This window comes from Erinaceus europaeus, chromosome 11 (assembly GCF_950295315.1).
Source record: "Erinaceus europaeus chromosome 11, mEriEur2.1, whole genome shotgun sequence".
Taxonomy (NCBI): domain Eukaryota; kingdom Metazoa; phylum Chordata; class Mammalia; order Eulipotyphla; family Erinaceidae; genus Erinaceus; species Erinaceus europaeus.
Genome location: NC_080172.1, coordinates 21,414,143 through 21,431,408, shown reverse-complemented (window position 1 = coordinate 21,431,408; position 17,266 = coordinate 21,414,143). Strand labels below are relative to the sequence as shown.

The 17,266-nt window shown below is 40.0% G+C and overlaps 1 protein-coding gene across 4 annotated transcripts in view; it reads right to left on the bottom strand.

Moving 5' to 3' along the window:
- Positions 1 to 17,266, bottom strand: part of LNPEP (leucyl and cystinyl aminopeptidase) — a 99,931-nt gene that overhangs the window by 43,014 nt on the left and 39,651 nt on the right. For all 4 annotated transcript variants that reach the window (XM_060201199.1, XM_060201197.1, XM_060201198.1 and 1 more), the window contains 2 exons: positions 8,748 to 9,588; positions 1,225 to 1,363 (listed from right to left, as the gene is read on the bottom strand). In XM_060201199.1, the coding sequence (XP_060057182.1) occupies positions 1,225 to 1,363; positions 8,748 to 9,588 (980 nt within the window). The remainder of the gene's footprint in view (positions 1 to 1,224; positions 1,364 to 8,747; positions 9,589 to 17,266) is intronic.

The following is a 17,266-nucleotide window of genomic DNA, read 5'->3' as shown; positions in this document are numbered from 1 at the left end:
TCCCTGTTCGTGTCCCGCCTCCCCACCTGCAGGGGGTCGCTTTGCAGGTGGTGAAGCAGGTTTCCAGATGTCTATCTTTCTCTCCTCCTCTCTGTCTTCCCCTCCTTTCTTGATTTCTCTCTGTCCTATCCCAACAACAGTATGACTACAACAAGCGCAATAACAAGGGCAACAAAATGGGAAAAATGGCCTCCAAGAGCACTGGATTCATAGTTCAAGCACCGAGCCCCAGTGGTAACCCTGGAGGCAAAAAAAAAAAAAAAAAAAAAGAAAGAAAGAAAGAAAAGGAAAGGAAAGGAAAGGGAAAGAAAAAGAAAAGTCTACAGTGAACAGAAATGAGTAAAAGGAGGTAGCTTTGGGGGGCAGGTGGTAGCATAGCTGGTTAAGCACATAGATTATAGGGTGCACAGCTTCCCACCTGCGGGGGTTTGGGGGGGGAGCCTTGTATGTGAAGCAGTGTTGTTGGTGTCTTTCTCCCTCTCTATCACCCCCTTCCCTCTTAATTTCTGGCTATCTCTATTGTATAAATAAATAAAGATTAAAAAAATTTCAAAAAGAAGGCAGCTTTGTAGAATTTTCCAACTATCTGTTAGGTATATTTTAGGATAACAACTAAGACTAAGATGAAGATGAAGGTCTTCATCTTTTTTAGAGAGTAACACAAAACAATGAAGGCTAGGATTGCAGCTGTTGAACTGATGGCCCTGAAGGATACCCATGTCTTCTCTATAAAAGGGTTCACTCTGTCATCTATCAGATGTGGTTACTCCTCTCCTCTACACACACAGATTCAGAAAGTCTCAGATAAAGCTACACACAAGCCCTTAGGTGTCAATAACAGGATGCTCCATGTTCTGTTTAGCATCAAAACAATTCTGCTTAACTTTACCCTCTGTCTTCCCACACAGAGTTTATACCCAATAGTAGTATTCTTGTTGTCAAATCTCCACATTACAATACTGATTTTGTTGTAATCACCAACAAATACCATGAGCAATCAGAATTAACACTATTAACTGTAACTGTTTATATTAACAAATTCAATGACTTTTAACACATAATAGTATCTATATAACTTTCATATATACATAACAAACATTCACATTTCCATTCCACACCTATCAAGTTTTTCTTCTTTCTTCAAGTGCTCCTCAAGTTGGCTTCCCATGTTCTTCCAATATATATTCTAACTTTAAATTTTACATTCAAAGGACAGAATAATACCTTGGGCATATTTGATAAAGCAGTATATTGCTCTTCCCTTATGATCCTGATGACAAAGGTGGCTTTAAATGCTGGTTCGTCAAAACAAGGAAAAGCAGATCTTGCTGCCATGGGTTCAAACTGAGTTGCTGCAAAGTACCTAAAACAAATGCAAATTCATAGGACAGTTACTAAGGACCACCTAAGCAATTCACCTTGCCAATCACTACAGAAACTAAGATAAACACTTTACAATATGGGTCATTAAAGATGCAACAGTCAATGGGAGAGGCGGATGTTTACATAATGGGAAGAAATCTGTCAGGATATAAATTTTGTCCTAATGGTAAAAGCAAAGGACAGGAAACAAATTCTTATTAGTGATCAAAGACATTTTATAGAAACGGGTGACAAAATTTGAAGAGGACCTTAAAATGAGAAATATATGATAGGAGAGAGCACACTCTATAAAAATTAAGAAAGAACAGTACATTGTTAGAAACTGGAGCTGGCTATGCAATGTAACTGGAGATTAAGTCACAAAGAGGTAGCACCTGGCCGCTGAGCCTTAACAAAATAGTCTTGGGGGAGGGGGGCAGCAGACAGTGGCAAAACTGGTTAAACACACAGGCTACTGTCTGCAAGGGTTCAGGTTCAAGCGCCTGGTCCCACCTGCAGAGGGAAAGCTTCATGAGTGACGAAGCAGGGCTGCAGGTGTCTCTCTGTCTCTTTCTCTCTCTATCACCCCTTCCTTCTCAATTTCACTGTCTCTATTCAATAATAAAAATAAATAACAAATAAAACAGAAAAACAAATAGAAAATTAAATTGTCAAAGGTCAAAATAAAAACACAGAGAGTGTAACATGTAGATTTTCAATTCAGCAGAGAAATAAAATATCTGTATTTGCATAAAATAATGCAAGTAAGGCAATATAGCAACAAGGGTGAGACTAGTCCTGATGCTTATACTCAATAGGACACACGTATAACCACCATTATAAAACGGTAGCCTCGTTTGTTCAGGATTTAGTTTCCACTTTCAAAAAATCAGCATAGAGATGTGGAATTTGAGAGGTCGGGCAGTTAAGTGCCTGTGTTATCATGTATAAGGACCCAAGTTGGCAAACGCTAGAAGAAGAAGAAGGACCCTAGTACAAGCCCCATCCTCACCTGTAGGGGGAAGCTTCATGAGTGGCAAAGCAGTCCTGTAGGTATCTCTCTATTGCTATCTTCCACCCCCTTTTCCTCTAAGTTTCTCTCTGTCCTATCAAATTAAATAAACTTAAATATGAAATCTGAAGTAAAAAGACACAAAATCTGCAATATACCCATCTCACATAACTTCAAGTAAACTAGTGACATAGGGTAAAAGTTCCTTTAGTGAATGTTTACACATGACTGACACATGTGTATGTGTTCGTGTGCAAGTGCATATACTTTGATATTCTAATCAAGTTACTTGTTTAAATATTTATTTTTATTACACATAGGGGGAATACAAAAATACTTCTTTAATAGAACTGAGAAAAAGTTAAAAGTGGAATAAGGACAAACACTTCAGTTTCCTTACCTATTAAACTAATACTGAAATAGAATTCAATTCAATCAAATAAGAGTGTTCATAATATAAAGTAGCTAGCTATATGCAACAGATCCCCCTAGAAAAAATATACCTGTTATAAATGCTAATCACTGCTTTTTCTTGACACTTAAAAGTATGATGTTTTTCCCCTGGTATAAATCATACTGAAATGCCTGCTTTTATTGAGTAAACTGTAAGAAAGACAGTAATCACAATTTAAACACATGATGTTACAAACATTGATTTCTTCACTTCACTCCAAAGGATTTAGCCAAACGACAAAATATTTTGCAAGAGGGTCACAAGAAACAGAAGATTCCCACTCATCAACAGAAGTTGAGTAAGAAGATGTGAAAGGGAAACTAAAAGCAGGACCTGATCAAATTACAGCAGGAACCTCACATCTCCACTATAGAGCCCCTACTTCCCCCAGTCCTGGAACCCTTGGATAGGGCCCACTTTCCCGTATGCCTCTCCCAATCCATACCAAATAATATTGCATCCGCCGATCACAACCTAACCAACACAACGATTGCCACCTCAACATGCTTCTCCTCAGACTGTGTCCAGAGACTTCACGTGTGGAATGACAACCCTTCAGCTTCATTACTCAGGTGAGACCTTTCCTTTTATAGTACACTCTAATTTCATCTCAGGTGGTTCACTTTCTAACAAAGTCCCCAAACCTAGATATACACCAGTTTCTGTGAGAGAGAGCTTATGTTCACACGTATCCATAAACTACTGCAAAATATATACCTGAAAGCAGAAGTACACTAGAGTTTGCAGTGAGTACCTCCCTAACACTTCCTCTCCACTATTCCAAGCTTTGGGCCCATAATTGCTCAACAATTTGTTTGGCCTCGTATGTTAACTCTCTTTTCAATCACCAGGTTCCAGATGCCACCAGGATGCTGGCCAGGCTTCCCTGGATTGAAGACCCCACCAATGTGTCCTGGAGCTCAGCTTCCCCAGAGACACACCCTACTAGGGAAAGAGAGAGGCAGACTGGGAGTATGGACCGACCAGTCAACGCCCATGTTCACGGGGAAGCAATTACAGAAGCCAGACCTTCTACCTTCTGCAACCCTCAGTGACCCTGGGTCCATGCTCCCAGAGGGATAGAGAAGGGGAAAGCTATCAGGGGAGGAGGTGGGTTATGGAGATTGGGTGGTGGGAATTGTGTGGAGTTGTACCCCTCCTACCTTATGGTTTTGTTAATTAATCCTTTCTTAAATAAAAAATAAATAAATAAATAAAAAGAAAAAAAAGAAACAGAAGATACAGTTTATAATGATAACGTGGGACCTAGACCCTAATGCATGGCAATTGAGTGGTTGCTCAATACATGTGACCTCAAACCTTTGATGGTTGCATGGGCTGCCTGCCCTGGAGCAATAGCTTCTGCTAGGCACTTCTGACCATAAACCTAGGCCCACTGAAGCACAGCTCACTGGCATAGGTACTCCATCCAGATCACTAAACATAATGAGGAAACAGGGTATACTAGGTATACTACCCACACTGAGGCATCAAAACAATCACCAGATGAAAAGTCTCACACTCAGCTGAGCTGTGCAAACTTCCTTAAAAAGACTTAGAAGCGGAGAAGCAATTATCTTCCACATTCTGCATCCCATAATGGTTCTCGGTCCATACTCCCAGAGGGATAAAGAATAGGAAAGCTTTCAAGGAAGAGGATGGGATACAGAACTCTATTGGTGGGAACTGTGTGGAACTGTACCCCTCTTATCCTATGGTCTTGTCGAAATTTTTATTTTATAAATAAATAATAAAAAAGAAAGAAAAAAGACGGGGGCCAGGTGGTGGTACACTGGATAAGCACTCACATTACAGTGCACAAGGACACAGATTTGAGCCCCTGGTCCCCACCTGCAGGGGGAAAGCTTCACAAGTGGGGCTGCAGGTACCTCTCTGTCCCTCTCCCTCTATCTCCCCCTCCTCTCTCAATTTCACTCTGTCTTTAGCCAATAATACATAAATAAATAATGTTTTAAAAAAAAGAATAAAAGACCTAAAAGCAGTCCTATTATCAGTCTTCTTAAGTCTTTCTAAGAAAGCAGAAGGATGTCCACAGATGTGGGAAGTTTAATTGGGATAAAACTTTAACAGAGTCAGCAAGAACAATCAAAATCCTACTAGAAATCGCAGATTTACACATAGTACTATGTGAAAGAATATGCTTGCACATGGATCTGGGTTCAAGGCCCCCACTGCCCACCTGCGGGGGGAAAGCTTCATGAGTGGTGAAGAGGGTCTGCAGGTGTCTATCTTTCTCTCCTTCTCTCTGTCTCCCCATGCTCTCTCAATTTCTCTCTGCCCTATTGAATTAAAAAAAATAAAAAAGGAAAAAAATAGCCACCAGAAGCGGTGGATTTATAGTGCCGGCACTGAGTCCCAGCGACCGGAGGCAAAATAAAAAAATAAAAAAATAAATTTCAGATTTCAAGAATACAGTAGCCTAGAGATGGAGAGAGTTAACTAGGTAGGGTGCATGCCTTTCCATGCACATGGATGAGGTTCAAGGCCCAGCAACCCACAGGAGTCCTATGGCAGCAAGGGAAACTACTGTGGTGTCTCCTCTCTCTGTGTGTTGATCTGAATGAAACAGTTGACCCGGAATTACTGAAATCACATATTCTTGTAGCTCAGCACCCACCTCTCTTCCAACACACTTATACAACTGCAGTATAGGGGAAAACCAGAAGCCAAAGGTAAAAGCTGTGAGTTCAATTATAGGATAAAGGAGACTACCCAACCCACCTCATCCCTATCCCTCCCCCCCAAAACAAGACAGAACTAAAACAAAAGGAAGATGTTATAGGAGAGTTACGGCACAACATTAAGCGGAACAACGTTCACATCATAGGAGAGTCAGAAGGTGAAGAGAAAAAGGGACAGAATTCTTAGTTGAAGAAATAATAACTGAGAATTTTACCTAAACTCAAGGAGACATACACTCAGATCCTAGAAGCTCTGAGTTTCAAACAAAATAAATTCAAATAAAAGACTTGGGGAGAGGGGTGGATGAAAGGGTAGATTTTTAGCTCCTTGTTGGTGTTGTTGGGGATGGGGGTAGAGACACAGATATTTGGTGGTGGGAATGGTGTTAATCTATATACTCCTGGGGTTGTATTGTTATATGGGAAACTGGGGAATGTTATGCATGTACAAACTATTGTATTTACTGTTTTACTGAATGTAAAACATTAATTCCCCAATAAAGAAATTTAAAAAATCTATATACTTCTATTAACTTACAGTTTTATAAATCACTATTTATTCAATATGTCAGGAGGAAACAGATTGAATGTCTCGAGTTCTTTAAATGCACAGACTTAAGTTCTGAGTATATATTCATTTGGCCTAAGCACTTAAATGTTTCAAATTTATGGGGATTTGTACCCATGTTATCTTACAATCTTGTTAATCATTATTAAATTACCAATTAAAAAAAGAGGGGGGGGAAGACTAATTTATTTTAATAAATCCCAAAGTTTTTTTTTTTTTTGCTACCAGGTTTATGACTAGGGCTCAGTGAATCTATTGCACCTGGCATCTATTCCTCCCCTTTCTATTTTATTTGATGGGACAGAAAGAAATTGAGAGGGAAGGCGGAGGCAAAAAGCAAGCAAACAAAAAACCCTGCCATACAACCTTTATTTTTCTCATAATATAGTAGCAGGCCCCCAAAATTCCAAGGGCAATAATCTGAGTGAAGAAGATGACAAGTGAATTTATCTTTAAGGTTTACTCGCATATTCACTGGTAACAGTGCGATCATGTAGGCACCAAGCCCCAGCGATTACCTTAGTATGGAAAAACTCTGATTATTTAAAAATCATTGTGCTTATACACAGCATATATTTACTAGAGATAGTGAAGACTACAGGAGAACTAAAGCCAAGAAATGTTTAGCTACCATTGCAGCTATAGATTTGCTTTTAATGCCAGATCTCACTCAATGCAAAGAGTCAGCAAACCATTTATTTATCTAAGAAGTACTACATAAAGACAGAAGACAGAAAATATATATATGGCTAGAACTATAAATCTTTGTGTGTCATTGTCTCCATTTAAGGATGAAAAATATTCCTTAAAGTAGACTTAAGACATTTATTTCTATTTCTTTCAAGATACCAATTATATTACCTAAAGTAATAAGTAAGTCACATATTTAGTAAGTCACATATTTAAAAATTAATATTAGACACACATTAGTATTAGACACACATTAATATTAGACACACATTAATATTAGACACACATTAGTAAGTCACATATTTAAAAAATAATATGACTGTCTTACAGCCTAACAGAATTTTTGTAATTGCACTGTACAGAACTAATAAGAACTTTGTGTACATAAGAGAATTAACATTGCTGTTAATGAAGAATAAACTATATGTAATGGGCACTGTGCCTTTCTAGAAATTCTAAGAATCTCTATGAATATTAACATACAAAAATGTTTTAAATTGGGAGTTGAATACTTCTGTTTTAAGTCAATTTTTCTTAAAATTATATCAAGTCACTTCTAGATTTTATAAAATTTTCATCAGAAATCCAAAACAGGGCACACAGATAGCATAATGGTTATTATGCATAAAGATGTTCTAGCTTGAGACTACTAGGTTCTAGGTTCAATCTGTAGCACCGTTATAAGCTAGACGAGTGCTCTGGTGAAGAAGGCAGAGGAGAGGGATGGTGGGAGGGAGGTAGGGGTAGGAGAGAGAAAGAAGGGGAAGGGAGGAGAGGTCTAGTTCAAAATAGAGTTACATTAAAAAATTATAATGATGAATCAGCAGCCAGGGAGTTGGTTCAATGACAATGCAGGATTTGGACACATAGGGTCTCAAATTCAGTCTTTAGCACTACATGTTGTGGAGGATACCTATGTTCCCTCTCTGATTAATTAAAATCAATAAAATTAAAAAAAAAAAGAGGTTGCAGTCTCAATTGAAAAATATCATAAATCCAAAGGTGTAGCTCAGTGATAAAGCACATACTTGACATGAATGAAGTCTTGGAGCTTGATTCTGGCACCATTAACAAAAGAAAAAGAACAAAAATAGCAAAGCTTAAGGATACTAAACACAATATATGTAAGCATATACTTTTTTTTATTTGACGGAGACAGAGAAGCAGAGAGATAGAGAGAGAGAAAGAGAGAGAGAGAGAGAGAGGGAGAGGGAGAGGGAGAGGGAGAGGGAGAGGGAGAGAGAGGGAGGAGACCATTAAACCAAAGCTTCCTTCAATGCAGTAGGGAGCCAGGCTCAATCCTGGGTTGTACATATGACAAGCTAGCACACTGTTCACATGAGTTATTTTGCTGGCCCCAGCATCAACTTATTAACTATGCTTCCCAAACAGATTTTGTAAGGTAGGTTAAAAACAAACAAACAACAACAACTGAATTTACCTTATAAGAAAAGCTCAAGAGAATTTAACTGTTTTTACTAGAGATTTAATTAATATGATCTTCACCCATTCCTTCCATCAGCACACTCCCACTATGACACACACTATAACTTTGACTAAGAGACACATAAGCACTGACTAATAGCTTTGACCAAGAGAGAAACATTGAGCTGTCAGAAAACTCACGATGTACTTACTTCTCTATGTAATAATGTGTCATGACTTACCTGACAACCCAATAGTACATTCTTTCAGATCACTATTCTACCATTTTGCACATAATAAACTAAATTCATTAGGGTCTGTGTAACCAGAGAGGTTGGTCAAGAGGTAGAATACATGATCCATGTCTAAGAATCCCACTGCAATACTCAGCACCATATATGCTGGAGTGGAACAGAGTAGTACTATAATATCTCTCTCTCATAAAATAAACATTTTTTAAAAAAAGATAGAATCCACAATGCAGAAGGCAGGCATCACTGAGCAAAGAACAATCATTAAAAAAAAAATACATACTTTTTCTCATCATTTTCATCTCTGTAGGAGAAGCCATAAAACCCATAGTAAGAACTAGAAATATTTGCTGAATACTCTATCTTCAAGGTGTAATTGTGTCCTTCAAGGAGGGCTTCAGGGGCAACAATAGCGATTTGGTCACGAAGTGGGTATTCCAGGACCTCGACTTGTTTTTCTTGGCTTGAAACTGCTGACATAAAGGTAACTCTTGAAATATTATGACCTGAGCTGTGAAGAATAATATTCCATGTGGCCTGTAGAGGCTGAATTGAAATCACCACAGAACCCTTGAATGTCATGGAGGTTATGTTAGGGTGTAGGTTAAGTTCATAGCGTAGTGGCATAATGGCAGTGGGAAGCCTGAATTGTGCCCATGGAAATAATTTTCCATTTGTTGCAATCGGCTGAATTAATCCCATTGATTGGTTCTTTCTATGGCACCCTTCTTTGGTAAAGGTACATCTGGGCAGTAGGTAAATCACCATGATTACAGAAATAGCAACCACAATAACAAAAGCACAGACCACCATGGTCCTTGCAGATGGTACTGAACAAGCTCCATCTGGATTCTGCCTATAGCCAGTTGCACTGTTCCGAAGACCTGAGCTTCTGTTCATGAAGGACATGCCCAGTAGCTTTGCAGATGACTCATAGTCCTCCTCATCCTCATCCATTTCATGTTCACCAAGGCCCCGCACCAATAGTCGGGAACCTCGGGGCTCATATTCCACTTCATCTGGCTCAAGAGGATGTAAACAAGGCTCTTTGGCTAAATCCACCACATCTGGCTCTTCCTCAAACATGCTGTTTTCAATCATATTCCTGGGGAGCTGAAGCCGATCTAAAAAAACCAAAAACAAAATGACAAAATACAGAATCAGAAACAAGATTTCATATAAATTGTCGACTAGCAAGACCCCATTTAATCTATGTGGGTTTGGTTATTGTTGTTGTTTGGTTGGTTTTTGCATTTGTTTTTAATTGAAGGCCAGCAAGATAGGTCATCTTGGTCATATACATGACCCAGGTTTGATTCTAGCCCTTATGACACTAGAAGAAGAAGATTCTTTAGTCCTGTGTCATTGTTCACTCTCTCCTTCTATTGCTCTATGCCTTTCTATCTGAAAAAAGAAAGAAAGAAAGAAAGAAAGAAAGAAAGAAAGAAAGAAAGAAAGAAAGAGGGAAAAAAGGTAGCTTGGAGCAGTAAAGTTCCAGTGATGATGAAAAATTATCTGTAATCACTTCATAACTGCATTATAATGAATGTTTTTGATATACATCTTTTTATTGTTATTGTTGTTCTGGAGATTGAACCCAGGGTCTTACACATGCAAAGCATGCACTCTACACTGAAGTGCCTAGATTGTCTTAATCACTAAGACTGATTCTTATCTCAAAATTACTGATAAGATGATTATGACATTCTTGAATCATCCATTAAAAACTCAAGTATAAATAACAGTATGGCACAGTCATGAAAGGAAAAAATTTGAGGTCAAATATTAATTTCTTCAATACCCTACTACCCAACCCAGGTCTCTACCCTGAGCTTTCTAAGGCCCTACTTTGACCTGCCTCTGGCTGGGACTGTCTCTATAAGCTTAAGAGTTAACAAGACCCTGTAGAGGCCCACAAGAGGACCCACTATGTTGTTCCTGATGGCGATGAGCAGTCATAGTGGAGAGAGGGATTTATTAGAGGTCTAGGCCCAACATGTCTATGTAGGAATCCTAGTATTCCCTGACTAGGGCCCTCGATGATGGGGTAGCCTGGTAGTAACCAAAAGTGCCACCATTAAAGTATGCCAGTCTCTTGCCCTTATCCAGCTTTTGTAGTCCTTACTTTGTCTGACAAGGTTAGCCTTAATCTCATCTGCTATAGTCTTACCTTTAGATTCCTGATGGCTAAACAATTTTTTCTGCTTTATACCTTAATGTTTTTTCAGCCACCAAGTTGCAGATGCTGCCATGACGCCAACCAGACTTCACTGTACAGATGACCTCACCAGTGTACCCTGGAACCCCATCTCTCCGGAGCCCTGCCCAACTAGGGAAAGATAGAAACAGGCTGGGAGCATGGACCAAGTTGCCAACCCCCATGTCCAGCCGAGAAGCAACTACAGAAGTCAGACCTTCCACCTTCTGCACCCCATAATAACCCTGGATCCATGCTCCAGAGGGATGAAGAATAGGAAAGCTTCCAATGGAAGGGGTGGGATACAGAACTCCTGTGGTGGGAACTGTGTGAAATTGTACCCCTTTTATCCTATGATCCTGTTGATCAATATTAAATCAATTTTTTAAAAAAAGTCAACAAGACACAAGATCCATGTCCCCATTCTGAGGTTTGACCACCAACATTTTGAGTATCTATGCCAAACAGGCTTCCTTCTAGGGACTTTGTGTTTCTTCTCTGAGTTCCAATGTTCCTACAAAAGTCTCCAAATTAGATTGCCTGTTTGTAGACTTGGGAGACGCTTAAACAACAGGCTGAATTATATTCCACTCTCTTGTAAGAGAGGTGTTCTTATTCAAGAACAAGCAGAAAGGAGCAAATCACAAGGAAATTTTATAATGGAAACACAATAAAGGTCAGGAGATAGCTTAGCTGGTAACACACGCACTACCATGCTCAATACAATGGGTTCAAGCCCCACAACTAAATGGAAGCATCAAGATAGCACTGAAGGCAGTCCATAAATGGTGGAGCAGTGCCATGGTGTCTTCACATTCTCTTAAATGAAGAAAAGAAAAAAACTGACTGCAGTCACACAGTGCATATGTGAGAACCCAGTGCCCCATAAAACAGCTGAAGAATAAAATTAAGACAAAAGTACAGTAAAAAAAACAAAAACAAAAACCAGATAAGGGGTCAGGCGGTAGCTCAGTGGGATTAGTCAACAATTTGTTTGGCTTTATATCTTAACTCTTTTTAAGCCACCAGGCTCCAGATGCTACCATGATGCCAACCAGATTTCCCTGGACAGAGGACCCCACCAGTGTGTCCTGGAGCCCTGCCTCCCCAGAGCCCTGCCCCACTAGGGAAAGAGAGAAACAGCGTATGGATCAACCTGTCAACTGTTGGGTCTCTTTCACTTTCTCTGCCTCTCTAACACTCTGTTGCTATCTTAACAAGAAGAAAAAAAGGGGGTGGGGGAGTCGGGCAGTAGAGCTGCAAGTTAAGCACAAGTGGGGCAAAGTGCAAGGACTAGCATAAGGATCCCGGTTCAAGCCCCTGGCTCCCCACCTGCAGGGGAGTCACTTATAAGCAGTGAAGCAGGTCTGCAGGTGTCTATCTCTCTCTCCCCCTCTCTGTCTTCCCCTCATTTCTCTCGGTCATATCCAACAATGACGACATCAATAACAATAACGATAACTACAACAATAAAACAAAGGCAACAAAAGGGAATAAATAAATATTTTTTTAAAAAAGAAAAAAAACACTATAGAGCCCCTACTTCCCCCAGTCCTGGAACCCTTGGATAGGGCCCACTTTCCCGTATGCCTCTCCCAATCCATACCAAATAATATTGCATCCACCGATCACAACCTAACCAACGCAACGATTGCCACCTCAACATGCTTCACCTCAGACTGTGTCCAGAGACTTCACGTGTGGAATGACAACCCTCAGCTTCATTACTCGGGTGAGACCTTTCCTTTTATAGTACACCCTAATTTCATCTCAGGTGGTTCACTTTCTAACAAAGTCCCATAACCTAGATATACACCAGTTTCTGTGAGAGAGAGCTTATGTTCACACATATCCATAAACTACTGCAAAATATATACCTGAAAGCAGAAGTACACTAGAGTTTGCAGTGAGTACCTCTCTAACACTTCCTCTCCACTATTCCAAGCTTTGGGCCCATGATTGCTCAACAATTTATTTGGCCTCGTATGTTAACTCTCTTTTCAATCACCAGGTTCCAGATGCCACCAAGATGCTGGCCAGGCTTCCCTGGATTGAAGACCCCACCAATGTGTCCTGGAGCTCAGCTTCCCCAGAGACACACCCTACTAGGGAAAGAAAGAGGCAGACTGGGAGTATGGACCGACCAGTCAACGCCCATGTTCACGGGGAAGCAATTACAGAAGCCAGACCTTCTGCAACCCTCAATGACCCTGGGTCCATGCTCCCAGAGGGATAGAGAAGGGGAAAGCTATCAGGGGAGGGGGTGGGTTATGGAGATTGGGTGGTGGGAATTGTGTGGAGTTGTACCCCTCCTACCTTATGGTTTTGTTAATTAATCCTTTCTTAAATAAAAAAAATTTTAAAAATAAAATAAATTAATTAATTAAGGACAATCAATTAAAAAAAAAAGAAAAAAACAGGTAAAACTGTAATGCAATCTGTCTTTTCATGCTAAAGCATTCAAAAGAATGGGATATTCCCCTCTGTAACAGACATTTTATGTACTGAAGAGTGTAAGCAGATCTTAAGAGTGTTTAGTAGTATGAGCTTTATGCGCTACAAAGATCCAGACTCTCCAACTTGCCAGAAATTAACAGGAAACACACACACACACACACACACACACACACACACACCATATATATCACACATATATCATTAATTCCCGGGATTAGATCACATAATATTCTTTAAGAATCACAGAATGTTAGTTTTCAAGGAAATTCAAAGTCTGATCCGTGAAATACTCATTAATCTTTCCTTATATGGAAGTTTAATATCAATAGATGTCATTTCTAAGTTTGAGAAAACAGAGGTAAATCTCTCTTTATAACATTAGTTAGTTATAAAATTGATACTGGATCCAAGATCTAAAACTCTGACTAAATTTTAGTCTCTTTTCATGTCAATTAAATTGCATCCACCAACTTTATTAATTCAATAATTCAATATATCTAAATTATTTCTTTTGTATATAGCAATTAAGTTGTTTAAGTATTTCATTATCTGCAGAGTAAAGCGGTTTCTAGCTTAACAGAAATGCCATCTATTTTGCACTATCCAACAAATGTTAACTAAAAAGTGACAACTCAGTTTATGAAGCAAAGTGTGGACAAATATTAGGATAAAAGTTAGTCTTACTGTAAAGTGTGGTCTGCTGACAAGAACATCTGTATCACATCACACTTCTAAGAAAAGCAAACTCTCAAGTCCCTTCACAGGATATGAGTGCTAACAAATGCTCAGGAAATAAAGTGCACATAAATTTGAGAAGCACTGACCTAAGCAGGTCCTCTTGGCAGTCACGTCCCATCCAGAACCAGATACAGGAGCTCCAGTAGCACAACCGGTCAGCGTGCAGTACTTTATACAGATACAATCCGTTTCTAGGTATGCCCGGGGCCATACCAAATTGTTTACTATTCTCAGAACAAGCCGGGTGGCTTTTTTAAGACCGCCCTCCACATGCCTGCCTTCCTCTCTGTTCTTTCAGCCTGCAATGTTATCATTTCTCCATTCCATGCTAGCTCACCTAGTGCAACACTTGTTATCTCATAACTCAGTCACACATACTACAATATACATTTAAAAGTTACCATAGCAAAGTTTGTGCACAGCAAAAGAAACCACCACCCAAACAATGAGACTCCTTACACAATGGCCATACATCAGACAAAAGACTATGCTATATATCAGACAAAAGACTAATAACCAAAATATACAGAGAGCTCAACAAACTCAGAAAAAAAAATCCAAAAGTGGGGAGAGGATATGAACAGAATATTCACCAAAGAAGAGATCCAGAAGGCTAATAGACATATGAAAAAATGCTCCAAATAACTGATTATCAGAATTATGCAAACAAAAACAACAATGAGATACCATTTCACCCTTGTGAGAATGTCATCCATTAGAAAAGTTAACTAGAACAAATGCTGGAGAGGTTGTGGGACAAAGTAACTGTCGTGCACTGCTAGTAGGAATGAAAATTGGTCCAACCCCTGTAGAGAGCAATATGAAGAATTCTCATAGTGGACATACCCCTATGACCTGGCAATTCCTCTCCTGGGGAGATATCCTAAGGAACAAAACACACCCATCCAGAAAGATCTGTGTTTATGTATGCTCATAGCAGCACAATTTGCAATAGCCAAATGGAAGCAACCCAAGTGTCCAACAACAGATGAGTGGCTGAGAAAGTTGTGGTAAATACACACAACGGAATACTAGACTACTAAGAATGATGAATTCACCTTTTTCATCTTTTCTTGGATGGAGCTTGAAGGAATCATGTTAAGTGAGCTAAGCCAATAAGAGAAGGATGACTATGGGATGTTACCACTCATAGAATGAAGTTGAGAAATAAGAACAGAAAGGAGAAACATAAACCAGAAGTTGGAGTGGATTTGTTGTATTATTCCAAAGTAAAAGATTCTGGAGTAGAGGGTGGGGGGTGACTTCCAGGTCCTGGTGCATGATAATGGAGAAGTCCTGGATTGGGACTGTGAGTGCTTTCCAGAAAATCAAGAAATGTACACGTGTACCAATAACTGTATTTACTGTTAACCATTAATTCTCTCCAATTAAACACACACACACACACACACACACACACACACACACACACACACACACACACACACCAACCACACATTTTTGCTTTCAGGGTTATTGCTGGGGCTTGGTGCCTGCACTACAAATCCACTGCTCCTGGAGGCCATTTTTCCCATTTTGTTGTCCTTGTTGTTATTGTTGCCATTGCTGTCATTGTTGTTGGATAAGGCAAAGAGAAATCAAGAGAGGAGGGGAAGACAGAGAGGGGGGAGAGAAAGATAGACACCTGCAGACCTGCTTCACCACTTGTAAAGTGACTCCACTGCAGGTGGGGAGCCGGGAGCTTGAACCAGGACCCTTACACTGGTCCCTGTGCTTTGTGGCATGTGTGCTTACCTCCCTGCACTACCACCCAGCCCCCCAAAATATTTATGTTTGAAAAAGTTACTTGTGGGGCCAGGTCTTGGTATACCCTGTTGAATGCATGTTACTAAGTGCAAGGGCCCAGGTTCAAGCCCCAGGTCCCCACTTGCAAGGAGAAATATTTATATACCTTTCCCATATTTGGAAGCTACTCTCTTCCCTGATCCAGCTTTCAAGACCTTTTTCCAGCCATGACATCATCTCCCTTGACAATTACTTAGAGGAATCCACCTGCATATCAGATGACAGGCTCAAAAAAAAAAAAAAAAAACCTAGTATAGTCATGGGCCCTTTGGAATATAACTAAAATAGGCCTACTAACTATCTACAAAACAGAGACCCCCCTCCCCCCAAACTCATCATCTGAACTATTCCAGCCTTTAGGTTCATGATTAGTCAACAATTTGTTTGGCTAATATGTTGACTCCTTTTCAGCCACCAGGTTCCAGATGCTACCATGATGCCAACCGGACTTCCCTGGGCAGATGACCCCACCAATGTGTCCTGGAGCTCTACTTCCCCAGAGCCCTGCCCCACTAGGGAAAGAGAGCAACAGACTGGGAGTATGGATCGACCTGTCAATGCCCATGTTCAGCGGGGAAGCAATTCCAGAAGCCAGACCTTCCACCTTCTGCAACCCATAATGACCCTGGGTCCATACTCCCAGAGGGATAAAGAATAGGAAAGATATCAGGGGAGGGGATGGGACACGGAGTTCTGGTGGTGGGAATTGTGTGGAATTGTATCCCTCTTATCCTATGGTTTTTGCCAGTTTCCTTTTTATAAATAAAAATTAAGAAAAAAAAAGACTTGTGGGGCCAGGTCTTGGTATACCCTGTTGAATGCACCTTACTAAGTGCAAGGGCCCAGGCTCAAGCCCCAGGTCCCCACCTGTAAGGGGAAACTTCATCAGCAGTGAAGCAGTGATGCAGTTATCTCTTCTCCCTCTCTCTGCATCTCCCCTTCTCTTGATTTCTCTGTCCTATCAAATACAAAAATAAATAATAATAATTTTTAAAAGAAGTTACGTTTGTATTATCATATAAAAGTATAATCTCCTTGTCTTTTATCCCTTTTTGAAACTAGATTGTCTTTTCCTATGACTTCTCCACTCTGACCTTCATAATGATACTACTACTTTTTATCATTATTATTTATTTTCCCCTCTGTTGCTCTTGTTTTTGATTGTTATAGTTATTATTGTTGTTGATGTCACTGTTAGCTAGGACAGAGAGAAAAGGAGAGAGGAGGGGAAAATGGGGGGGGGGAGAAAGATAGTCACCTGCAGAGCTGCTTCACCACCTGTGAAGCGACTCCCCTGCAGGTGGGGAGCCAGAGGCTCCCAGGATTCTTATGCTGGTCCTTGTGCTTTGCGCCATGTGTGCTTAACCCGCTGCGATACCGCCCGACCCCCCCATACTACTTTTTAAAACTTAAAATCACTTCCTTTATTATAATTTTTTTCTTTACTGGGAATAATGGTTTACAGTGAACAGTAAAATACAGTACCTTCAGTTTTCCACATAACAATTCAACTCCTTCTAGGTTGCCTTCTGCCATCACTCATGGATGGGACGTAAGAAACAAAGCAAAGGCCAATTCTTATGAATTGCTTCCAGGTTTTGGCT